This window comes from Phyllobates terribilis, unplaced genomic scaffold (genome assembly GCF_046119375.1).
Source record: "Phyllobates terribilis strain yellow unplaced genomic scaffold, ASM4611937v1 Scaffold_4__5_contigs__length_816908805, whole genome shotgun sequence".
Taxonomy (NCBI): domain Eukaryota; kingdom Metazoa; phylum Chordata; class Amphibia; order Anura; family Dendrobatidae; genus Phyllobates; species Phyllobates terribilis.
In genome coordinates, this window is record NW_027362764.1 from 179,837,811 (window position 1) to 179,863,840 (window position 26,030).

A 26,030-nucleotide genomic window follows, 5' to 3' on the forward strand; every position below is an offset into this window, starting at 1 on the left:
AAAATATGAAATGCTTAACAAAATGTGTTTCATTTTCTATATATTTTTTCATACTTTTGAAGGCAACTCTATAGGAAAAAAAAGCTTGTTCATAAAGGAATTCGAAGACTAATTAAGTCCATTAGTGATAGTGACATCATCCATTTGAATTCTATGGACACCCAGTTAGTGGTTACAGTTAATAAATAAAATTGCATTAGGTTTCAGTCTGCAATCTTCATCCATTTTCTGTACCCCTTGATACACAATTTGCAGCCTGATCTAAGTTTCAGATTTTTTTCTTTTATGATGGGAGTGTCCCTCCCTGTAATATAGGTTGGATGAGAACTTAATGTTCATCCAGATTGCTTCTGTTTTCATTTGTTCATATATCAGCACCTCTTCAAACTAGCATGTATTTCCTGTTCATGTGCTTTCCTCCTTATTTGTTGTCTGTTTTTGTGCCTTCCCTGAGAAAGTAGAAACTTTCTACCCTCTCCATGCTGTGAAGATGTATAGTTGTGCTCAAAAGTTTACATACCCCGGCAGAATTTTTCCTTTCTTGGCCTTGTTTTAGAGAATATGAATGATAACAAAAAACCTTTTTCTCCACCCATGGTTATTGGTTGGGTGAAGCCATTTATTGTCAAACTACTGTGTTTTTTTCTCTTTTTAAATCTTAATGACAACCAAAAACTTCCAAATGACCCTAATCAAAAGTTCACATACCCTGGTGATTTTGACCTGATAACATGGACAGAATTTGACACAAATGGGTTTGAATGGCTACTAAAGGTAACATCCTCACCTGTGACCTGTTTGCTTGTAATCAGTGTGTGTGCATAAAAGCTGAGTGAGTTTCTGGGATCCAGACAGACTCTTGCATCTTTCATCCAGCCACTGATGTTTCTGGATTGTGAGTCATGGGGAAAGCAAAAGAATTGTCAACTTATAACAAAGGAAAGGGATACAAAGAAAATATCCAAGGAATTGATAATGCCAGTCAGCAGTGTTCAAACTGTGATTAACAAATGGAAAATCTGGGGCTCTGTAACCACCAAACCACGGTCAGGTAGACCAACAAAAATTTCGGCCACAACTGCCAGGAAAATTGTTCAGGATGCAAAGAAAAACCCACAAATAACATCAGCTGAAATTCAGGAGTCTCTGAAAACTAGCCGTGTGGCTGTTTCAAGATGCACAATAAGAAAAATGGGCTGCATGGTCGAGTCGCCAGAAGAAAGCCATTACTGCGCAAATGCCACAAAATATCTCGCCTACAATATGCCAAACAGCACAGAGCCAAGCCTCAAAACTTCTGGAACAAGGTAATTTGGAATGATGAGACCAAAATTTAACTTTTTGGCCAAAACCATAAACGTCACATTTGGAGAGAGGTCAACAAGGCCTATGATAAAAGGAACACCATTCCTACAGTAAAGCACGGAGGTCGATCGCTGATGTTTTGGGGATGTGTGAGCTACAAAGGCACAGAAAACTTGGTGAAAGTTGAAGGACGGATGAATGCAGCATGTTATCAGCAAATACTGGAGGCAAATTTGCACTCATCAGCCCGGAAGCTGCACATGGGACGTACTTGGACATTCCAACATGACAACGATCCACAACACAAGGCCAAGTCGACCTGTCATTGGCTACAGCAGAACAAAGTGAAGGTTCTGGAGTGGCCATCTCAGTCTCCTAACCTCAATATCATATCATATCATTGAGCCACTCTGGGGAGATCTCAAGCGCGCCGTTCATGCTAGACAGCCCAGGAAAATACAGGAACTGGAGGCTTTTGCCAAGAAGAATGGGCAGCTTTACCATCTGAGAAAATAAAGAACCTCATCCACAACTACCACAAAAGATTTAAAGCTGTCATTGATGTTAGAGGGGGCAATACACGGTATTAAGAAATGGGGTATGTGAACTTTTGATCAGGGTCATTTGGATGTTTTTGGTTGTCATTAAGATTTAAAAAGAGTAAACACAGTAGTTTGACAATAAATGGCTTCACCCAACCAATAACCGTGAGAGGAGCAAAAGTTTTTTTGTTATCATTCATATTCTCTGAAACAAGGCCAAGAAAGGAAAAATTCTTCCAGGGTATGTAAACTTTTGAGCACAACTGTATGTACAACCCTTGACCCCTCCCTGCTGCCATCTCAAGCTAAATTCAGATGAGTACTTACACTATTGGGCCAGTTATGTCCATGAATTGCAGATATGTCTGGTTTTGTTTGCTGCTCTGCGTGCTTGGCCACATAGATGATGGGTACGTGAGTGGTCTACTATTATATGCACTAGCCTAATCCTTAAAACAGACCACACTATTGCATGCTGCAATTTTTTCCTTATGAGATGGAAAATTGCTCGTGTGAACTTGCACATAGGTTGCAACTGGTCTGTATGCCGGTCCATCGTACACCCGGACAATAAATTTGTGTGAATGTATCTTTACATTGAGAGAGGGGTGGAGAAGAGCAGATAACTGTCAGGCGCAGGAACTATGACAGATTTGTAACATTTTTTTTATAAACACTCACATAGGTAAATGATTTACAGACACTTTGCAAAAAAAAATTTTTAATGAAGATTATTTAAATTATTATGAAATACATGGCCTTTAAGTCTAAATGTATTCCAGTTAAGAACTACTTTTTTATTGTCACAGGAGATAAACGAAAAAGCAGTGAACCTTATAGTGGAGAAGATGCCAAGAAACCAAGAGTTGTAGGAGACATTCCTATTGAATTAATCAATGAGGTCATGTCAACGATCACAGATCCTGCTGCCATGCTGGGTCCAGAGGTAAATGGATGAAATGTGCTTTATTTACTTATATGGAGCCATTCATTTCCACAACGTTTAACAGACTTCACCACTGTCCCCATTGGGGTTCACAGTCTAAATTCAATATTAGCATGTTTTTAGAAATCATTGGAAGAGTTCAATCCTATAAAAAAAAAACAGAACAGACTTACAGTAAAATAATACGTCAAGGTATTTTAATTTGTAGTAAGACTTTGTTGTATTGTGTTATGTGTTTTTGGTCCAAACAGGCCATCAGACCATAAGATGCAGCACACTAATAGAAATATATTGCTCATATTTTTTACAATGTTGCTAAATCCTGATCAGACAATCAAAAAACAGGATATATGATGGTTCTTTAATCCTCTCGTGTTTGATCCACTGTTGCACGGCCAGCCCAGAGACTTGGTTTATTAGCAGCAGAGGGCAAGAGAGAGTCCAGCATCCGTGTAGACTCGGTATAAAGCGTTTCTTGATAATTACCCATATCGTGAACATAGACAATCCTGGTTACATGTTTCAGGCTTAGCCCTTCTTTATAGCCAGTTGTATCCAGAAGGCATTGGCTGGGATGTCCAGGTTCACAGTATGGATTGCAATATTTTTACTCAATAAATGTTGGGTGTGTAAGGTGCACAGGTTGGAAGTCGTGCTCGAGGGGCTGCCTCCCATCACCCTGGCTCCTTACAAGTAAAACGTGCCCCAGTCCATTTGTGCTGAGTGTGTGGTACAGAACACTCACGTTTCGGACGCTGTCCTCCGCTGTCTCCATGCTTCCGGATTCAGGAATAACTGGATCCGGAAGGGGACACCCAGTTCAGCTTAACCAGTTCAACTTTACTTAAGAGTCCAAGTTCAATAGATGAGCCAAAATTACAACATAGCACTTCATCTATGTATCAGCAAAAGAGTATACAGGCAGGACAGCAGGGAATCGCAAATGATTCTTTCTTTAAGGTAAAACATTTCCTGCCTGTTTTTAGCAATGTTTTACCTCAAAGAAAAAATCATTTGTGATGCCGTGCTGTAACGTCTGTATATTTTAATGCGTCTTCCCCTGCCCAGGAGATGTGGTATGATCAGACCATGTTCCTGTACGGTCAGACACAGCCATTACACAGTACACAGCAGGGGTACATTTATAAGATTATCTCAGCACAGGAACATTTTTTTAAACACATCCAATTGTGGAATTTATTTTATTTCAAGACCTGTTGATTAAAATGAACTTTGTGGGAAAACCCCTTTAAAGTCACCACAATATATTTGTATCTCCTCAGCTGGTATAAAGTCATATACTCTCCTTAACATTGAAATTGCAACACCCAAGATTGAAAAGTCGTGGAATTATTGAAATCATAATGCGAGCATTAATGGTTATCTGAGCAATGTTCTGCCACGATAAATGCAATTGGGCAAGAACATCATCAAGATCTGCTGCCAGCAGCTCCCTTTGCAATTGCTGTTGAGAGATATTCAAGATGTGCTCAGTATGATACAGGTCCGGGTATGCTTCAGGTCATGGTAGCACTTTTAGCTGAAGAGGATGGACCTCCATACCAGCCTCCATTGTCCTCTTCCTCGGCATCATGATAGCCTTTGAGACGGTGGACTAAACACTTGTGACTGGATATGCAAATGCCTTCTGAAGGTTTGTGTAGACACTGTTCAACAACCTTTGACTTGGTATGTGACGTCCAATTTCACATGTAGTACAGAATGAATCATTTGTAGAAGCAGTAGTATGGCCATTTATTCATGTGTCTCAGTTCTCAACACGACAATCCCATACCAAATATTGCTTAAGCTAAGGGGAGCTGCTTGCATGGCCTAAACATGCTACCATGGCCTGCATCGTTTTCGACTTGTCTCCCATCGAGCACATCTGGGACATCAGTGGTTGGCAAATAAGAAAGGAGCTGCCAGCAGCGAATCTTGATGGTTTGCATGCCCAAGTGCATTCATTGTGGCAGAACAGTTCTCAGAGAATCATTAATAACGTCACTGACAGCAACCAAGACGTGTACAGGTGCTTCTCACAAAATTAGAATATCATCAAAGGTTAATTTATTTCAGTTCTTCAGTACAAAAAGAGAAGCTCATATATTATATAGAGTCATTACAAACAGAGTGATCTATTTAAAGTGTCTATTTCTGTTAATGTTGATGATTATGGCTTACAGCCAATGAAAACACAAAAGTCATTATCTCAATAAATTAGAATACTTTATAACAACAGCTTGAAAAATGTTTTTAAAATCCGAAATGTTGACCTACTGAAATGTATGTTCAGTAAATGCACTCAATACTTGGTCGGGGCTCCTTTTACATCAATTACTGCATCAATGCGGCGTGGCATGGAGGCGATCAGCCTGTGGCACTGCTGAGGTGTTATGGAAGTCCAGGTTGCTTTGATAGCAGCCTTCAGCTCGTCTGCATTTTTGGGTCTGGTGTCTCTCATCTTTCTCTTGACAATACCCCATAGATTCTCTATGGGGTTAAGGTCAGGCGAGTTTGCTGGCCAATCAAGCACAGTGATACTGTTGCTTTTAAACCAGGTATTGGTACTTTTGGCAGTGTGGACAGGTGCCAAGTCCTGCTGGAGAATGAAATTTCCATCTCCAAAAAGCTTGTCGGCAGACGGAAGCATGAAGTGCTCTAAAATTTCCTGGTAGACGGCTGCGCTGACTTTGGTCTTGATAAAACACAGTGGACCTACACCAGCAGATGACATGGCTCCCCAAACCATCACTGATTGTGGAAACTTCACACTAGACCTCAAGCAGCTTGGATTGTGGCCTCTCCACTCTTCCTCCAGACTTCGGGACCTTGATTTCCAAATGAAATGCAAAATTTACTTTCATCTGAAAACAACACCTTGGACCACTGAGCAACAGTCCAGGTCTTTTTCTCCTTGGCCCAGGTAAGACGCTTCTGGCATTGCCTATTGGTCATGAGTGGCTTGACACAAGGAATGCGACACTTGTAGCCCATGTACTGGATACGTCTGTGTGCAGTGGCTCTTGAAGCAATGACTCCAGCAGAAGTCCACTCCTTGTGAATCTCCCCCAAATTTTTGAATGGCCTTTTCTTAACAATCCTTTTAAGGCTGCGGTTATCCCGGTTGCTTGTGCACCTTTTTCTACCACACTTTTTCCTTCCACTCAACTTTCCATTAATATGCTTGGATACAGCACTCTGTGAACAGCTTGCTTCTTTAGCAATGACCTTTTGTGGCTTACCCTCCTTGTGGAGTGTGTCAATGACTGCCTTCTGAACATCTGTCAAGTCAGCTGTCTTCCCCATGATTGTGGAGCCTACTGAAACAGACTAAGGGACCTTTTTAAACGCTTCGGAAGCCTTTGCAGGTGTTTTTTGTTAATTACTCTAATTTACTGAGATGACTTTTGTGTTTTCATTGGCTGTAATCCATAATCATCAACATTAACAGAAATAAACACTTGAAATAGATCACTCTGTTTGTAATGACTCTATATAATATATGAGTTTCACTTTTTGTATTGAAGAAGTGAAATAAATTAACTTTTTGATGATATTCTAATTTTGTGAGAAGCACCTATATGTGCGTGTATTTCTGTGTATGGTGCTCATACTTGTTACTGAATAAATTGAGATGTTCTGAAAATGTTGTTTCCATTTTTTCATAATTTACATATCATTAACATGTCTATCCATCCTTGTCATTATCCTGCAACTTTTCCTTTTTGGAGTTGCTATTTTAATGTTGAGGAGTGTAGTTTTACGACTAATTCTCAATATTACTCCTTTTGAAATCTTTTGCTTAGTACTGTGCTCCAGCTTTTATGTTTTCTTTTCCATAAGACCAGCTTCCTATCTGCTATTTCTGCCAGAGATGAGGCAGCCAGGTTGGAGGAACGTAGGGGAGTAATTGAGTTTCATGTGGTTGGAAATTCTCTAAACCAGAAACCAAACAAGAAGATCATGATCTGGCTCATTGGTTTACAAAATGTCTTCTCACACCAGCTGCCTAGGATGCCTAAAGAGTATATCACCCGCCTTGTCTTTGATCCGTGAGTATATTATCTTTGCTATGAACTGAAGAATTCATTTCATTTTTGATATTTCTTTTATTGGCAGATGCATGACTATATTTTGTTTTACTATGCAGTTCATGATGTACTGTCTAGAAAGCCATAAAGTAAAATAATAAATCCCAGTTTCATAGACCTTTATTAAATTGGGAGATTTTCTTTCATATTTATATACATTATGATTGATCACATTGTGACATTTAACCTGTATATATTGTATCTTAAAGTTGCTGTCTGCATCAAATAATATGCTCCTTGTTGCAATTCTATACAACTTACTAATGTACTTTTGTTACCAAACCTCCACCACTGTCCTAGTTTTATCTGTGGTCCCTGCAGCTCCACTTCCAGCTTTGCAGTCAACACAGAGTTGGGTGTAAATGGGTCTGACTGTTTATTGCAGGGGTGCACAACATTTTTTGGTCCAAGGGCCACAATGCCATACTGAACCGATCCCAAGGGCGCAAAACATTTAGGCTATATTCACATATGTTGGGTTTTTTCAGCGTCATAAATCTGCAGCAAAACCTAATCTCCGGCAGGAAATCAGCTGCGTCAAAAACGCATGTTTTGCTGCGTTTTTTGGTGCGTTTTTTTTCACTCTCCTTCTGTCTCTATTTATGCATGTACATAAAGTTCTGTGGAAAAAAGAACCCAATTCTATTTTGCCATCAAAAATGCTGAAAAAATGCTGATGCTAATTTTGGTGCATTTTTGATGCGTTTTTTCAGTTTTTTTTCACCACCCATTACTTCCTATGGGTGAAAAAAAAACGCTGAAAAAACGCTGAAAGAAGTGACATACTCTATTTTCCAAAAACCCAACTAAGGCACAAAATATGCAACAAAAAAAAACAAAAAGAATTCTGGTTTCTCATAGACTTTGCTGGTACTGCAAAACGCGGCTGAAAATGCATAAAAATCTGCAGCAAAAAAGGCTGAAAAAACCAACATGTGTGAACATAGCCTTAAAGTGGTCGTTATATCAATACTAGTGATGGACGAGTATGTTTTGTTAACCCTTTCGCCGAGTATGCTCGGGCGAGCACCGAGTAGTTACATCTGCTCGGTGTTATGTTTGAATCACTCCTGTGTGCATGATTTACGACTGTTTGACAGCTTTAATACATGTGAGGAATGTCTATTTCTTACACATATTCATATTCATACTCGCTCATCACTAATCAATACATCACCAGAACAAAGTTTTTTGCATTGTATTTGATGAAGATTTGGAGAGATTCTGCTCAGTTTTTGCTCCATAAACTTACACTGACTTTTTACAGCAGAAACTGAGCACACTCTGGACAAATCCTCCTCATAATCGCAAAACGCTATACGTTTTGAGGAATTCTAAATTTTAATGTAGCCATGTTGTAAGTTTTGGATTGCTGCATGTGTACAGGATCAGAACCACAATCAGCACACGAATGCAGCGCCAGAACCACCATCAGTACATGAATGCAGCACCAAAATCACCGTCAGTACATAAAAGCACCTCCAGAACCACCATTAGTACATGAATAAATCACCAAGCTTAGTACAGTGATCAATTGCAGTGTCAGGTCAGCCCCATATACACTCCTATCACATGAACCTAAAACTCCCTGTATGTCTTTAACAATGGTTAGATGATACTGGGAATTGTTGTTAACAGTACTGATGAGACACAGTCAGTATCACAAATAAACAATTAAATCCAGGTACCTTATATTTGACATCTTTGATTGAAGTCATTCCCATCACTTTTTGTCTCCATGTAGCACAGACAGACAGCATGAAGAGATTTCATGCCCAGAGCTCGTGTCCGCAGAACTCCCTCTTCTCCATCTTCAGCAGTGATTCCCGACACCGTGCACTTAAAAATTGAAGTATCATTATACTGCCCCATAAATAAAGATATCTCCCATGCAGCACGCCTGAATAAATAATTGCCTGTGCTTCCTGCATAAAATATCCTCCCCACACTGCTCATTTCCAAAATATCCCCCTCTGCAAAATGTCCTCAGCATACTGCCTCCCCAAAATATCTCTGCACACTGCCCCTCTCCAAAACATCCCCCCCCACACTGCCCTTCTCCAAAATATCCCCCCACACTGTGCCTTTCCAAAATATCCCCCCACATTGCCCCTCTGAAAAATATCATCCTCCCACACACACACACTGCGCCACTGTAAAATATCCCCAGCACATTGCCCCTCTGAATAAAGTACCCCCAACCACAACGTCTCACAAAACTGTGCCCCCTTTAAAAATTGTCACCCCCAGTATATGCCCTCATAGTAAGATTAAACCCCCCCCCCCAATAATAAGGCATTTAATCTTTAGCTTCTTGATGGAGCGCTTACCATTGGCTGCGTCATCTCTTCTCCCGGTGCTTCAGTGCCAGCAGCAGTGTGATGATGTTAGCAGCGTTCTGACCTCACCACGCTGCTGCACGTCAGGGCCAGGACTTACGAACGCTGCGCTGCTCCTGTCCAGGCACCACAGTGTTCAAGTGTATTCATGTTTAAAAGACGCAAATACATTTGAATATAAAAAGGAGTGGCACATCCCGGGCAATTGTGTGGGCCGCACAACATCCTTCGGCGGTCTGTATGTTGTGCAGGCCTGGTATATTGCAGTAGTTCAGCCAACCCTCTTCTGTGTCATGGCTGATGCTTAGGCAGATATAGGGGCTGGCTTAGCTATTGGACTAAGCAATCAGCCTTCACACTACACTGATGTTGTGGCTGGCACAAGGGATGGAATTTGGCGTCAAGAAAATGACTGGAAGTAGAGCTGCCTTGACTAAATGGAACCTGTCATCAGATTCATGCTTCCCAAATCACGGGCAACATGAATCAGACCCTGGAATGCTGCAGACTATGTGTCTTGGCTGTTTAGTCCGGTGCGGTCTGCAGCCGGCTTCAGACCTCACTGCTCCAGGAAATGCTTTGAAAAACATCCCGGGTGGCTGGCTTCTCTCCCTGGTCCAGTTGATAGGCAGGTTTCTCCATATGTATGCACTATGGTTCAGGCATCATGAATCTGATGACAGAGTCTTTTTGAAGAGTGAATTGACTGAAACACTGATAAGAAATTGCTTCCTCTTGAGAGTACAGGGCTATTTTTGTCTTTATGACACAAATTTGTATAGAAGGTATCTGGGTTCATACAGTCATTGGGGGATATGCCCTATATGCTGGAAGATATACCCAGATTAAGGACTCTGGGGCCGATTCATTAAGACTGGCGTAGCACACAGTTGCGTCTTGCTGAAATAGAAGGTGCCGAATTCATTAAGAGGTGCTTGCCATGGCGACTGTAGTAAGTGGTGTGCGCCTTCGTGCACTGTGTTAGAAATGCTACTCCAGTCAGTGACTGGAGTAGCATTTCTGGTGAACAAAGCACTGGCATTTTTGATTAATTTAACGGTGAGGCATAGCCGTGCTCCCAGCTCAGACCATAGTTAAGTAAGACTGACAAAAAATGTCTTAAGACGCAAATTTGGCTTTTTGTCAAATCAGTATTTAAATTTATGTTTTTAAAAAAATCCAATTAATAATCCTATTCAAGAAGTGCTTACATTGGTTAAATTATATCTTTCTCTGTCATTGACAAGAGATATGTATATTCATTTGTGCACCAGTAGTTAAACATTCCTTTTTATTTCAGAAAACACAAAACACTTGCTTTAATCAAAGATGGCCGCGTAATTGGAGGAATCTGCTTTCGGATGTTTCCAAGTCAAGGATTCACAGAAATCGTTTTCTGTGCAGTGACATCAAATGAACAAGTAAAGGTAGGAACCCGTCCGTCCTCATTGTGTCCTGAAACATGCTCCAACAAAGTGTAAAAAAAAAATGTTGCAAAACACTTTTCATAAAAATATACCCCCATTCTTCCGATAGCCCTACTTTTCTTATTTATTGTTTACTTCTGCTGCCTAGGAGTGGTCGCTAAACTTTTGCCATACTCACAAGCTCTTTCTTATTGAGCTTGTAAGCACTGCCCCGAGACCGGGTTTAATCACTGGAGCATGTGGTCATCTCTTGATCCCTGTTAACCTCAGACTCACTGTCCTTCTGAAACTTCAGAGGCAATGCTGCTTCTTTAGCAGCGTTGGAGCACACACAGGCCAGCGCACAATGATGCCACTAGTATGAACTGTCACTCAGTCCTGATTTCTCCACCTCCCATCCCAACAACCAGAAAGTTAGGATGACCAGGAGCTGTGTGCTTCTGAAAATAGAGGATGTAAGAGAATTGGAGAATATTTTACAGGGATTGTCTGGCCATTTGTAAAGAAAAAAAAATGAGCAGATCTGCAGTACCTTGCAGCAGCCACTACACATTGTATGGAGCTGTGCTGTTCAGCTCCATTCACTGTTCACATTTGACCCCTGCCAGAGCTAATAACAGCTGATCAGTGAGGGGGACAGGTGTCAGACTGATCTGACATTGATGACCTATTCAATGATTATTATTATATTCCTGGACAACTCCTTAAGGTTTATTTTTGCAGCTGATTCAATGAAAAGATTTACTAAAGGGAAAAACTTCCAATATACTTATAACATGTGTTATCTCGTGAACACAATTAGCCTCAGCGCTTAGCTGATCACAGTGATCTGACTCTTTCAGTCATACATTTACAGGAGGACTTCTCTCCTAATAGGACATACGGAAAGGAGCTATCTTGATGACACAATTCTTTTAAATGGGTTTTCTCTTGTTAGAAAGTTCTGCTTGTCCCACGATTCCCATGGGAATGGATCAATGGCGACTGTCTATAGGAGATAGTCGAGCACTGGTTGATAACCCTTAAAAGTTTATGGTTACCTATGTCTGACTTTTTAGGCAAAAAAAACAATACACAAGCTTAGTCTAACCCTGAATTTCCATACTTATTAAATGGGTTATCCAGGACTATTTCATTTTTCTCTTTTGGGCTTAAGAACTTATAGGTAGGTAGTTGGTAACTACCTGCCTGTATTGCACGGTGACGATCTCTGCCGGCACAGAGTGGTTACGGACCGTTTCTGTGTTTTCCAGTGATGTCACGTTGACAGAGCATCTGTTTCTCTTCCGCTTTGCTCTGTTGAAGGGGCGTGACTGCTGATGTCAAGATGATTAACAACCGGCTCCCCGCTGCCTAACTGCGGGGAGCCGGGAATCAATCAGTATGTCGGCAGTCACGCCCTATCGACACCGAAGCCCAGAAGAGGAAGAGCTGCTCTGTGGATGTGAAGCAGCAGACACGCCGGCAGGAGCGGTCTGTGGTCGCTCTGAGCCGGCGCAAGGTAGAACAGGCAGGTAGTTAGCAGCTACTTGCCGGATAACCTCTTCAAGTTGACAATTGAAACGAGAAAAAACATAATTTGGCAAAGGAACGAAAACATTCCTTCTTTACTCCTGCTTGTATTAACTAACCTAAATTTAAAGGGTATCTGTCATCCCCCTGGGACTTATCTGACCTCTAATATGGGCATACAGGTGATAGAACTGTAAATCTATAGGGGGGAAACATTAGAATTCACACAGGAGGTGGAAATTTCTTCCCGGCCCCAGGCCTCCAAGGCATCAGAAACCTGTAGGAATAAAAAGAAATTTCAAAGCCACTAGACCTCTAATATGAGGCATACAGGTAGGTATAGATTTACATTTCGATCACCTGTATGCCCATAGTAGAGGTCTGATGAGTCCCAGGAGGTGACAGATTCCCTTTAAGTACAAAGCCTCTGAATCTAAAATGAAATTCTCATCTCGTTAATCTTCCAAACTGAAATCTCCGTTCTGTCTTTTTACATGATTAACAACAAATCCAAATGTAAATGTTAAACTAAAATTATGCAAATACTGTAAATATTCAAATCGAATACTAAAATTTTGCTTGGCGCATGTATAGTAAACATTCCTGGTGCCCTCTTTATGAAGCTTGCTGCCAACATTCCTTAATTCTGCCCCCCTCTCCCATGCTCTTCATTTCAAAATGGCCGTTACCATCTCAAACAATACTACAGAAAGCTTTGTAGAAAAGATAAGCCCACCCCCTCTACTGACTTGATCTGTGATGACCTATTTCAGGGCAGTGGGGTACATTTTTTAGACTTTTCTAATACTGTCTGAGACACTGGTGGCCATTTTTGGATGAAAAGTGTCGGGAGCCTAAATGGAGGAATGGTGGAAGGAGGGCACCAGGTATGGCCACTGTACTTGTGCCATGTATTGTGACAGTTTGGGCTTTTATTGGAGGGTTTCTTCAAAGACAAGTGAAATGAAATGTAGTTCTATCCATCTGAACGGGGTTGTTCCAGCAGTAACTACATGGTTGTCTTTCATCTATAGAGAAGAGAGGAGTGGGTTAGTAGGAATATATATATATATATATATATATGATTAACCATTGTCATCTCATAAGACTGTGCACCCAGTATTTAAACTATTATGTTTCTTATCATTTAGGGCTATGGGACTCATTTAATGAACCATTTGAAGGAGTATCACATCAAGAATAATGTAATTAATTTCCTCACCTATGCTGATGAATATGCAATAGGCTATTTCAAGAAACAGGTATTGTTTAATGCTTCACTTAAAAGCCTACACAATGTGGGAAATAGGTTTTGGTTTTATTCAGTTTTGGAGACCTGGCACTTGTAGGATCGAATTTATTATATTTTGTATTCACATAAGCCTGATATTAAAGGGAATGTGTCATTGGAAAATGACCTATTGTTGAAAACAGGTTTTATGCTAAATGTATTTAAAAAAAGTGATATTTTTTCCATATCACTTTCTATATTAAAAAAAAAATCTGAAATCTTGCAATTTTCACACTTGCCAATAGGACTAGTACTAGACTCACACATCCTGTTCTATACAAAGACTTTTCAACAGTCTCCTTTACCTCATCGAGAGGTTTACAATGAAAGACGCCACCTCTATGTGCAATAGATAACAGGATCCAGCAATCACAATAGGCGATGGTCACAGCTCACCTCCTCTCCCTCCCTACACTGTTGCCCAGTTATTAGAGCATGCTCAAGTTATTCTTCTCATGACAGGTTTAAGGGAATAGCTCACAGGATCGTCATCTCCTGGGTCAGAGGGTCCCAGACAAAGTTCACACTAGTCAGGATTGAAACAACTGGCCGTGACCAGGTGTATAACAGCAAAAGGAAATACAAAGGATACAAAATAAAATCCTAATCTGGTGGTGGCTAAGTAAACATGCAAATCCTGACTCACCAGACCCGGGCCTAGTTCACAGCTCCTAACCAAGGAGAGGCTTTGCAAACAGTCGTTTTTAGGAGTACAGGGAGCCATCAGCTTGTGGACCATATACCCCTTTTATAGCATACCTAAGCATTGCGGGTGATGAGCCGAGGTCCTCACAAACACCAGGACTGGTTCAATGGAGCAGGGAAAATGCACAGTTCTCTGCTACCAAACTGCCTGGCTGGTTTATTTATACAGTTTAAGGCTTTATTCACACATCCGTGTTTAAACACATACATGAAAAAATGGTACCTGGGCATTCAGTGCTGTGCATCCGTTTGTCATTAGTGTGTCCGTTTTTACCATCAGTGGGTCATCCGTGTTTCCATTTTTACCATCAGTGTGTCATCCGTGTATCCGTTTTTACCATCAGTGTGTCATCCGTGTATCCGTTTTTACCATCAATGTGTCATCCGTGTATCCGTTTTTACACTAAGTGTGTCATCAGTGTGTCTGTTTTTACCATCAGTCATTTTCACGGATGGATAAAGAAATAAATTACTGTATTTTTCAGATAATAAGACGCACCGGATTATAAAACACACCCCAAATTTTGCAGTTCAAAATAGGATTTTTTTTTTACTATTTAAATAAAATGGTGCGCCTTATAATCCATTTTACCTGGGGGGCGGCGGTGGTGGAGCGGGGGTCACAGGAGCCAGGGTCACAGTTACAGGAGATTGGCGGCTGTTCGGCTGCAGCAGGAGTCGGGCGATGCTGTGGGCCCTGTCCTCAGAAGAAGGGTCGCTGATTCAGGATGACCTGACTGGTGATGGTAGCGGTGGGAGTGGGGCGTCCTCAGAAGAAGTTGGCGGTGAGCGGAGGTTCCCTATCCCGTACATAGCCTTGCGGTGGGCTTAGGGAAAATGGCCACTGGAGCATGCGCAGATCGAGATCTGTGACCCCGCTCCACCTACGACGCCCCCCAGGTAAAATACCATACCTTCGCATTATAAGACACACCCCCTTTTTCCTCTCAAATTTAGGGGGGGGAGAGTGCGTCTTGTAATCCGAAAAATACGGTACATGCACACGTGGTCAAAATTGTTGGTACCCCTCGTTTAATGAAAGAAAAACCCACAATGGTCACAGAAATAACTTGAATCTGACAAAAGTAATAAATTAAAAATCTTTTAAAATGAACAAATGAAAGTCAGACATTGCTTTTCAACCCTGCTTCCACAGAATTTAAAAAAAATTAACCTCATGAAATAGGCCTGGACAGAAATGATGGTACCCCTGAAAATAATGTGACAAAAGGGACATGTTAAATCAAGTTGTGTCCACTACTTAGCATCACAGGTGTCTACAATCTTGTAGTCAGTCAGTAGGCCTGTATATAGGGCTATAGATACTCACTGTGCTGTTTGGTGACATGGTGTGTACCACACTCAACATGGACCAGAGGAAGCAAAGGAAAGAGCTGTCTCAGGAGATTAGAAAGAAAATTATAGACAAGCATGTTAAAGGTAAAGGTTATAAGACCATCTGCAAGCAGCTTGTTGTTCCTGTGACTAGAGTTGCACATATTAGTCAGAAATTTAAGATCCATGGGACTGTAGCCAACCTCCTTGGACGTGGCTGCAGGAGGAAAATTGATGACAAATCAAAGAGACGGCTAATACGAATGGTAACAAAAGAGCCCAGGATAACTTCTAAAGAGATTAAAGGTGAACTTCAAGCTCAAGGAACATCAGTGTCAGATCGCACCATCCATCGTTGTTTGATCCAAAGTGGACTTCATGGGAGACGACCAAGGAGAACACCATTGTTGAAAAAAATCATAAAAAAGCCAGACTGGAATTTGCAAAGTTACGTGTTGACAAGCCACAAAGTTTCTGGGAGAATGTGCTATGGAAAGATGAGACAAAAATGGAAGTTTTTGGCAAGGTACATTAGCTATATGTTCACAGACGGAAAAATAAAGCATATCAAGAAAAGAACACTGTCCCAACTGTTAAACATGGAGGAGACTCTGTTATGTTCTGGGGCTACTTTGCTGCATCTGGCACAGGGTGTCTTGAATCTGTGCAGGGTACAATGAAATCTCAAGACTATCAAGGGATTCTAGAGAGAAATGCGCTACCCAGTGTCAGAAAGCTTGGTCTCAGTCGCAGGTCATGGGTCTTGCAACAGGATAATGACCCAAAACACACAGTTAAAAACACCCAAGAATGGCTAAGAGGAAAACATTGGACTATTCTGAAGTGGCCTTCTATGACCCCTGACCTAAATCCTATTGAGCATCTTTGGAAAGAGCTGAAACATGCCGTCTGGAAAAGGCAGCCTTCAAACACGAGACAACTGGAGCAGTTTGCTCATGAGGAGTGGGCCAAAATACCTGTCTAGAGGTGCAGAAGTCTCATTGACAGTTACAGGAATCATTTGATTGCAGTGATTGCCTCAAAAGGTTGTTCAACAAAATATTAAGTTAAGAAGAGAACCATCATTTCTGTCCAGGCCTATTTCATGAGTTTATTTTTTTTTTTAATTCTGTGGAAGCAGGGTTGAAAAGCAATGTCTGACTTTCATTTGTTCATTTTCTGAGATTTTTAATTCATTATTACTTTTGTCATATTCAAGTTATTTCTGTGACCATTGTGGGTTTTGCTTTCATTAAACGAGGGGTACCAACAATTTTGACCACGTGTGTATCTTCTCCTACACTTTGCAGTGTTAAACATGGACCCAAACGGATGTCACCCGTGTGCTGTGCTTCATATTTGCACTTTTCAAAAGTTCTACCGGAATGGAACGGACATGTCTCCATGTATTTTGCACAGACACTCGATCTGTGAAAGTACATGCAAATATGAACAGCATCATAGATTATAATGGGTACATGCTGTATCCGTGAAAAAAAAAATGATACAACACGTACGTGCAACATGAACGTCTGAATGAGGCCTAAGACAGGATTTTAGGGGAAATGTTCATAGCATTAATCATTTTTTCCCCTGATCCTGTCACATTCTATACAAGCAAATAGATTCTGAGTCAGTCTTTTGCTATTAAGAAGCACTTCTCCTCCCATCAAAGTTGTTATCCTCTTAGTATTTTGCAGTCATCATATTATAAAGCACTGTGTAATTTCAATTTCTCATTTTGCCTATCTACTCAACTAATTGTTATCGTTTCTCTGCTCTATTTAGAAACAGGAAGTCTCTTGTCCCTGCATTTATCATTCCCCTCTTCAACTCCTGCACCAGCTGGTCCCTCCTCCCCCCGCCAGGGACTTTTGCAGTGAATCATGACTCATGCAGGGAAAATTGACCTCCTGTTTCTACCTAGAGCTTAGAAGGATTCAGCTAGTCTGTTTTTAATCACGTGATGTCATAGACCTAATGGAAAAGAGAATAATTATCTGGGTAGAAGGGGAAAAAAGAGCAATTGTAAGTACACAGTGCTATATAATCTGATTATTGCAATATATTAAGAGGATAAAAAATTTGATGGGAGAAATGCTTCTTTAATGCCCATGTACCCAACAGGATGAATGAATCTAATATTAGGCTTAGTTACAAGAGTGAGAATTGCAACATTTATCATTAAAACCTGATTTAAAAAATAGGTCATTTTCTGATGACACATTCCCTTTAAAAACTTGGGCAATTATGTTACATACATGTTTTGTAGGGTATTAAATATCCATATGTTACACTTGTATGGAATCATTTCATTCTGATAAACATCCCATGGAAATAATATGTTATTTTTATTATTAAAACTGTTAATGGTATACATAATAAAATGTCACCCTAGGTGGCTGCTGCATAGCAAAATCCTCAGATCTGCTAATGCCTATTTACCTGGTCCGATGATTGGCTGAACAAGAGTACGTCCAAATATTCATTCCTTATTGTCTCTTATAAAAATGCGTTTTTTCATTTGTTTGAATCTTAGTTGGAAAAAATAATCATCTTTGTCAGTAGCACATGCCCTCATGTAATCTCGGCGCATGGTGCTGCCAATAATGGCACTGTATGTGGACGAATAATCATACAAACTATCATTCATCCTCATTCACTGACGATGATATCTCCATGTGAATAAAAGCAAACAAACGTCGGTTGACTTGCTAAATCGTCGATCAATGCTCGTTACCGACAGATTAGCTGCCCATGTATATGGGCCTATAATGACTAAAAGGAATCTAAAGAAGTCATTATACATATTTTATTTATTTTTAGTATAAAATATATGCAGCTAAAGGATCAGAGGATGAAATTCAGCATGCCTGATCATTCTTCCCCCTGACATCATAGGTCAGTCCCACGGAAATCAGTAGGTTCAGCTGATTTTGCTATAATGGATGTAGGTACTTTTAACCTTAGTACAGTTCAAGTTTACTGGAATAAGATAAAGGTCTTATTCCTGAGTTACATATAAGGCCAAATATGCAAATAGCCTTTTCAGAGAGGAAGAGGATGGTAAATCTAGAGCCAACTATTAAACGTAGCAATCCTAAAAGTCACCATAGTCCTTTTAAAAGGCCTTGCCACTTGACTTAGGATAAGAAGCCAAACCAGAAGCTCCATTTGCAAACACGTGTTTTGGAGTGTTTGCCCCTCTTCAGAGCAAAGCAAGAGGTCTGATTTGGTTGGTTGAAGAAGCCTCTGACAGTGGGTCTAAGGGGTAGCGTAAGCATCGTCATAAGGAGACTTGTAGGTCATGCAATGCTCTTCTAAGAATTTAAATGTGCAAATAGCCTCTTCAGAGAGGAAGAGGACTGGACATCTTTTTTTCACTAATTTCTGGGAATCTCCATGAAATTCAAAAATCTTTATATTGTTTAACAAAACCCATCTATACAAACAAATGTCGTTACAAACATATTTTATGTACATTTTAAATAACACATTGAAAGGTAAAAGATTTTCTCATTTTTTATGTGTATTATCGGGTTATATTTTAGAAAAAGGACAATGCTGATTGTTGGTATTCATTTCTACTGTTTGTCATCTTGTGTTTCAGGGCTTTTCTAAGGATATTAAAGTACCTAAAGCAAGGTACGTTGGCTATATCAAGGACTATGAAGGAGCCACTTTAATGGGATGTGAGCTAAATCCCAGAATTCCGTATACCGAATTCTCTGTCATCATTAAGAAACAGAAAGAGGTAGAGTATTTGTGGTCATGTATGGGATATGTTAATAAGATGTTTCCTAAATGTGGTTCCTAGCAAGCATGAGCATCCTTTAGCCTAACCAGAACATTATGACGTGTCGCTTATACAGTAGGAAAGGGAAACTGATTTCAAAGATGTTCTTCAAAGCAGTAATCATATCTAATCTGAATTATAGCATGGCATTGGAATTATACAAGGCTTTACCACCCATTCACTTTGAAGCAAAGTGGAGAAGATAGTAAATCATTTAATTATTTCTCAGTTGCTAAAGTCATACCACCTTCCCCCCGACATGATTGACGTTCTCAGCACGGTACCCTGTCATCTCCTCAATGTTGTTAATGCGGACCTCACTTTGTAACTCTAACTCAATTAGCTCCTGTTCACTATGGGTTCAGGGGCATCAATGAATGAAGCCAGGGACTGTACACTTGTTTTTTTTTGCATGCCCAGGCAGGAAAGACATGTGCTTGTGCAAGATTTCCATGGATAAGGAGAAAATACGGGCAGTGCAAGGAACATCAATCACAACCAAGGGACATGACTGCAGCAACTAAGACCAGACTAGTCTGGAGGAGAAGATGCCCTTAAAAACTAGTTGAGGTCTATAATGGTCTATAAAACTAGTTAACGTCTGTAATTTGCATATGGCGAGCAGCAGTATATACACTGACGAGCAAAAGGGTAACAATGTTTTGAACTCTTGACTTTCGGGCTCCATATCTCACCATTCACTACTGCTTCCAACGTGAGACTACCATCATTTTATAGACAATAAATTTGACATACATAAATTTGACTTGCAACTATTTAGCATATGATTAGTTATGCAGATTCTTGTCTTGTCACTGCATTATTACTGTTTTGCTCCTGGTGGTGTAAAAGTCTTTTTCCTGTATACTACAAAATACAACTTGTTCTCACATTCCCTAATAGCTCAGTGTGTTATTAGGTTGATTCCCAATCAAGAGGTCACTGGTTCGAACAGCCATGAAAAAGATTTCCCAAGAAAAGAGAAACAGCAGCATCAAACTCATCGATAGCGGTCTCTCGGCCAAGAAAATTGCCAAACTGTATCATGTGAAAGCCATGACAGTTGGAAGTATACAAAATGAAGTCCTTCCATCCATTCAAAAGCCAAGAGGTGGACGTCCAGGCAAAATATCAGAGTCAACAAGTCGGCTCATCACAAAGTCTTTCAGTTCTGGTGCAACAAACACGGCAGTGGAGGTGGCTCATATGCTTCGTAATAGTGAGATCACAGACATCCTTGCAAGCACCGTGCGACGCATGTTACACAAGTCTGGCATGTTGGCTTGAAAAAAGGTGAAGAAGCCTCAACTTCTATATTTTCATGAGAAGTATCAGCTCGAGTTGGAAACGGGTGATTTGGTGCGTTGAGACGAAAGTCAATAGACTAGGCTCTGATGGGTGCAAATGGGTCTAGAAGAAACAAGGGAAAAAGGGGCTAACGGATCTAGAAATTGAAGGAACTGTGAAGTTCCGTTGAGGAAGCCTGATGATATGGGGTTGTTTCACAGCCAAAGGCGTTGGATGCTTGACTAGGATCGATGGTTGTCTGAATGCTGAGCTGTATGTGAGTATTCTACAAGATGAGTTACTTCATACACTCGAATACTATGGGTGTGAAAAGGAAGGCATAGTGTTTCAGCAGGAACATGACCTGAAGCATACGTCAAGATTGGCGAAGAAATGGTTCAGTGCCAATGATTTAGCACTCAACCCAATCGAACACTTGTGGATAGAGTTGAAGAAAAAGCTGTATACATACCCAAGTGAGTTGACCAGTATGCACCAACTTTGGGAACGTGTAGAAGAGACCTGGGATCAGATGTCGGTCGAGACATGTTTGGATCTGATTGAGAGCATGCCCAGAAGGATTCAGGCAGTGTTGAAAGCCAAAAGTGAATTTACAAAATTCTAATAAAAATAAAAATTTAGATTTTTAGAAGCAAAACAGTAACAATGCAGTGATATAACAATAATCTGCATAACTTATCATATGCTAAATAGTTGCAAGTCAAATTTATGTATGAGATAGCCAAGATGATTGTCTATAAAATGATGGTAGATTCGCGCTCGAAGCAGAAGTGGATGGTGAGATATGGAGCCTAAAAGTCAAAAGTTCAAAACATTGTTACCTTTTGCTTGCCAGTGTAACTTGATTTTGCACAAATAAGCACATTTGTAGAACATCAAACATATTATAATTTTAAAGCACCACTCCAGCGTTTTTTTTATTTCAGCACTGGAGTGGTGGCACTAATCTAAATTACCTGACCCTAATATTATACTTACATGATGCTGTCTTCAGCTCTTCCCGGCGTTCCGGTCCTGCGCCGCCATCTTGTGACTGCAACTTTTGACTGACCATAAATCAGAGGTAACAATCACAAGCTCTCAGTGTAAGTCTATGAGAGCCTTGTTCTGGTTTCGTTCTGGCTCTCATAGGCTTACATTGAGTTGTGACTACCAGCTTGCCCAGCAAACACTGGAGCGATCCGGTAGGTCACAACCTGCATAAGACCGACTGGAGTGACGCCGACAACAGATGAAGACGGCGCTTGGTAAGTATTACTAGGTGCTCGTAACTTAGATTAGTGGCACCACTCCAGCGGTAAAATAAAAAAATACTCTGGAGTGGTTCTTTAATTCCAAAATAAGGTTCCAAAAAGTAATAGTGGCCATTTAAAAGAGTGGGGGGAACCTGACAGGCTCAGCTTAAAGGGTTGGAGTGAGCAAACCATGTCAAATTTAGTACATACTATTCTTCAACCCCTTTTAGGTAGAGGATCACTGGTCACTAGCCGAGAGGCAGGAAAGTCATGACACTGCTCTAGCCATTGTGTAAGGTTAGCTTCTGTGCATGTAAGTAGACCTTTAATGCACCTCTCCAGTATTTATTTTTTCTCTGGAATGGCGCTTTAAATGTAAGTCCTCTGCCCCCCGGTCTTATACTTGCCCTCCATCGTCTTCACAGTTTTTCGGCTCTGCTCCGGTCCTGTGGCGCCATCTTGTGACAGTAGCTTCTGACTGGCTGAAACTCAGAAGCTATGTCACAAGCTCTCAATGCAAGTCTATAAGAGCCAGAATGAGGCGAGAATGAGGCTCTCATAGACTTGTATTGAAAAGTGACCTCCGCGCCGCTCCATGAAACACTGGAGCTGCCAACAGGTCACTTTTCGCTGGAGAGCGACGATGGAAAGTGATGAAGGTGGCGGCAGGTGAGTATGAGACAGGGGACATGGGAATTACATTTAAAGCACCACTCCAGCGGTGCAATAAAAAAAACACTGGAGTGGAGCTTTAAATCATAGGAAGTCTTAGGCTGGGTACATGTATATGAGTTGTGTCTGGACAGCTAGTGGAAAAGTGAACCCAACAGACTAAAGTTATACGTCTATACAAATAGTCATTCTACACAGCTAGTATAATGGACATTTATGAATGCGATAAAATAGATGTACTTTCTAATTCTGGAGGCAAAAGAATATCTCCACTTCATAAGATACAATAAAATGGGATCTTTTAACCCTACTGAATATGAGCACGAGCGGTAAGTGTAAAACATGCTTGATTAAGTGGAAATAAATGATGATATTTATAGCAGCACACTTAATATTACCCATAAATGACATTTACCAGCTACCAGACTAAATCAATAATCTGTGGTACTGAATAGATGACTTCCATGATGTTATTATAAATCAGTAAAGCGTAAAATTAAAGCCATTAATGATTCCAATCACTGAACTGGGAAATGTTAATGAAATCTCAGCCTGGTATATTAAATACTCAAAAACGTGGACAAATACCTGCAGACTAAAATGAAATATTAATAGTTACATAAGAACAGCTCTGGAGGCAAGTTCAGTCTTGTGACCGTTGACCCTTAAATTGTAATCATTGGGGCTAATTTACTGTGAGGCCGGGTTGAGATGAGCATTTTTCATGGTCCACATACAGACTGCAATGCCTGGACTGGCTTTTCCGGCTACAGTTTGTTTGAAAAAAAAAAAAAAAAAAAAACTGCTGTCCTTTAATCACCCTCCCTGGGTCCAGCATTGAGTCTCCACTGACGCACCTGGTGATTTTCTGCAACTCTGACGTAATGTTGACAGCGCTGCAGCCAACAACTGAGCTCAGCAGCTCTGTCTGAGCTGACGTCACAAGCCGCTTAGAGCTGCTGAGCTCAGTTATTTGCTGGAGACAATTACAGTCACCTGGAGCAGTGACAGAGACTCTGTGCTGGACCCGGGGAAGGTGAGTAAGGCACGGGAAGCTTATGACAACATCTTTTTTTTCTGGGTATCTATCTTTAGGAATAGATTACTTTTCTTTTTCGTTTTTTCTCGTCGCACTTGGAGAGTTGTAACGTTTCTCATATCCATTGAATGCTTGATGACTGAACAGGAATAATATTGTTTAACAGATCATCAAAAAAATGATTGAAAGGAAACAAGCGCAGATAAGGAAGGTTTACCCCGGCTTGTCATGCTTTAAAGAAGGAGTGCGACAGATACCAATTGAAAGTATCCCTGGAATCCGTATGTATTTCGTGCTTTTTCAGCGACATGTTCGACATTTGTACTTTTTAGAAATTTAACATGACAACAACATTATGTATACATATATACACTGTGATCTACAATACAAAGCTGTTTACAGGGGAGCGGTCACCTCCTCTGCCATGGCTACTTTAGTAGGAACTTGTGTACCCCATAGAATAGCAATTCTAGAATTAGGACTCTGCGTCCTGCTGTTCCTCTTTGAAAACTGAGTGTTACTGTTCATTTCAGGTGGAATACCAATATTTACTTAAAGCGCCACTCCAGCTTTTTTTTTTATTGCACCTCTGGAGTGGTGCTTTAAATGTAATTCCCCTGTCTGATACTCACCTGCCGCCGTCTTCATCCTTTTCCACCGTCGCTCCCGTTGGTCTCCGGCGAAAAGTGACCTGCCGGCAGCTACACTGTTTCATGGAGCTGTGCTTAGGTCACTTTTAAATACCAGTCTATGAGAGCCTCATTCTGGTCCCATTATCGGCCCTGTTCTGGCTCTCATAGACTAGTATTGAGAGTTTTGTGACGTAGCTTCTGACTTCCGGCCAGTCAGTAACTACTGTTACAAGATGGCGCCGCGGGACCGGAGCAGTGCCAAAAAATGGTGAAGACGCCGAAGGGTGAGTATTTGACTGGGGGGCAGGGTGCTTAAATTTAAAGCGCCACTCCAGCGCTGAAAAAAAAAAAGAACCGCTGGAATGGTGCTTTAAAGAGACATGTCAGGAGATGTGTCCGCTCCTCTGCAATGTGTCTGTAGATTTTAGTGTATTAGCACAACATCCACTGATCTTTGCTGTACGTCCTAAGAATCATGTCATTAGATTAATTATACATGTCGCAGGAGCTGGGACTAATAAATCACATTTCTGCCACACACCTCTAGAAAGAAAACATTTCAAATGTCTCCATCATTTTTTATACGCATAATTGATGTCTGATTTCAGGACACACTTGGAGACTAAAAATATGTTTAATGGAAACCTGCCAGCTGATACATGCGGCCCACACCGTAGGCAACATGTCTGTCGGATCACAGCTATGAATGTTTGTCTCTGAAATGCTGCGGCATTTCAGAGAAACACATGCTTTTATTAGCCGCCCAGGGCACCAAGCCGTGACTAGTCGTACTGGTGGGTCCTCGGTGACTTCTCCATGCCCACGGACAGTGACTGACAAGCCTCTGCCTGTGTGCGTATATGCAGATGCTTGCCAGTCACTGTCAGAGGGCAGGGAGAAGCCGTCAGGGACCCACCTGCACGATTAGCCAACTGTGCACCTCGGTCCCAAGCGGCTATTAAAAGTATGTTTTTCTCTGAAACGCTGCAGCATATTTGGTTGTGATACAAGGTAACCTACATCTTGTCAATAACACTTTTTTGCTTTTATTTCATGTAAACCTGCATTATTATTATTTTGATCTGGGTAGGGACATAAAAGTGACTTTACACCTTAGATGTCAACCAGACAAGCTTGTTTGAGAACTGTCTTTTCTGAAATGCCTCCATTTCCCATACACATACTTGCTTGATATGACATTTGTTTTCAATGGGGAAAGCATTGGAGAAGCTGCTGCCAGACACCTCTGGTGGTGGCTCATCACCTGGAGAACAAAGGGATCAGGTGTTGAAGCTCAGCATCATCCCTTGGGGTCCCCCTTTAGATGGTCCACTGGTTCTGCCAAAAGCATCTGCCTCTAGGAGGAATACACTGATACGAAATGAGCAGATTGTCATGCAGTAGCTTTGTATATCTGGTTGGTATGGCTATTGATATATATTAGCAAGTGTGTTTCGTCTGCTCCTGTACCATTGTGTTCTTGTTCATGTGTTGGTTGTAGTATACAAGAGCAACACTGAGTTTACATTTGAGCCTTATAAATGTGGTTGTGTAGTGTCATTTTTATTGTAATATTTTACAGGAGAAACGGGCTGGAAGCCAAAAGACAGAAGGTAAATGACAATTTCCGAATACTACTTTTTATGTGTAATGTTATTGCAGTGTATTTCTTATAAAAAGTGTAGATTTGTTCATGCACATTACCTATGAAAAAAAGTAAGAAAAAAAGTCAGCTCACCCACGTGGAGATCCGCGGCTCAGAACCAGCAGTGCAACAGTATCGAGTAGGAGGGAGAACTATCCCAGCATCCAGTTCTTCATGAGAATAAAAAGTTTTTATTCAATTAGAGGT

The 26,030-nt window shown here is 40.9% G+C and overlaps 1 protein-coding gene across 1 annotated transcript in view; it reads left to right on the top strand.

Annotated features, from left to right (window-relative positions):
* KAT2B (lysine acetyltransferase 2B) overlaps window positions 1-26,030 on the top strand; it is a 123,597-nt gene that overhangs the window by 80,585 nt on the left and 16,982 nt on the right. Inside the window, exons 9-15 of the mRNA XM_073677962.1 lie at window positions 2,657-2,793; window positions 6,640-6,848; window positions 10,527-10,653; window positions 13,317-13,427; window positions 19,107-19,250; window positions 23,713-23,827; window positions 25,761-25,791. Of these exons, the coding sequence (XP_073534063.1) occupies window positions 2,657-2,793; window positions 6,640-6,848; window positions 10,527-10,653; window positions 13,317-13,427; window positions 19,107-19,250; window positions 23,713-23,827; window positions 25,761-25,791 (874 nt within the window). The remainder of the gene's footprint in view (window positions 1-2,656; window positions 2,794-6,639; window positions 6,849-10,526; window positions 10,654-13,316; window positions 13,428-19,106; window positions 19,251-23,712; window positions 23,828-25,760; window positions 25,792-26,030) is intronic.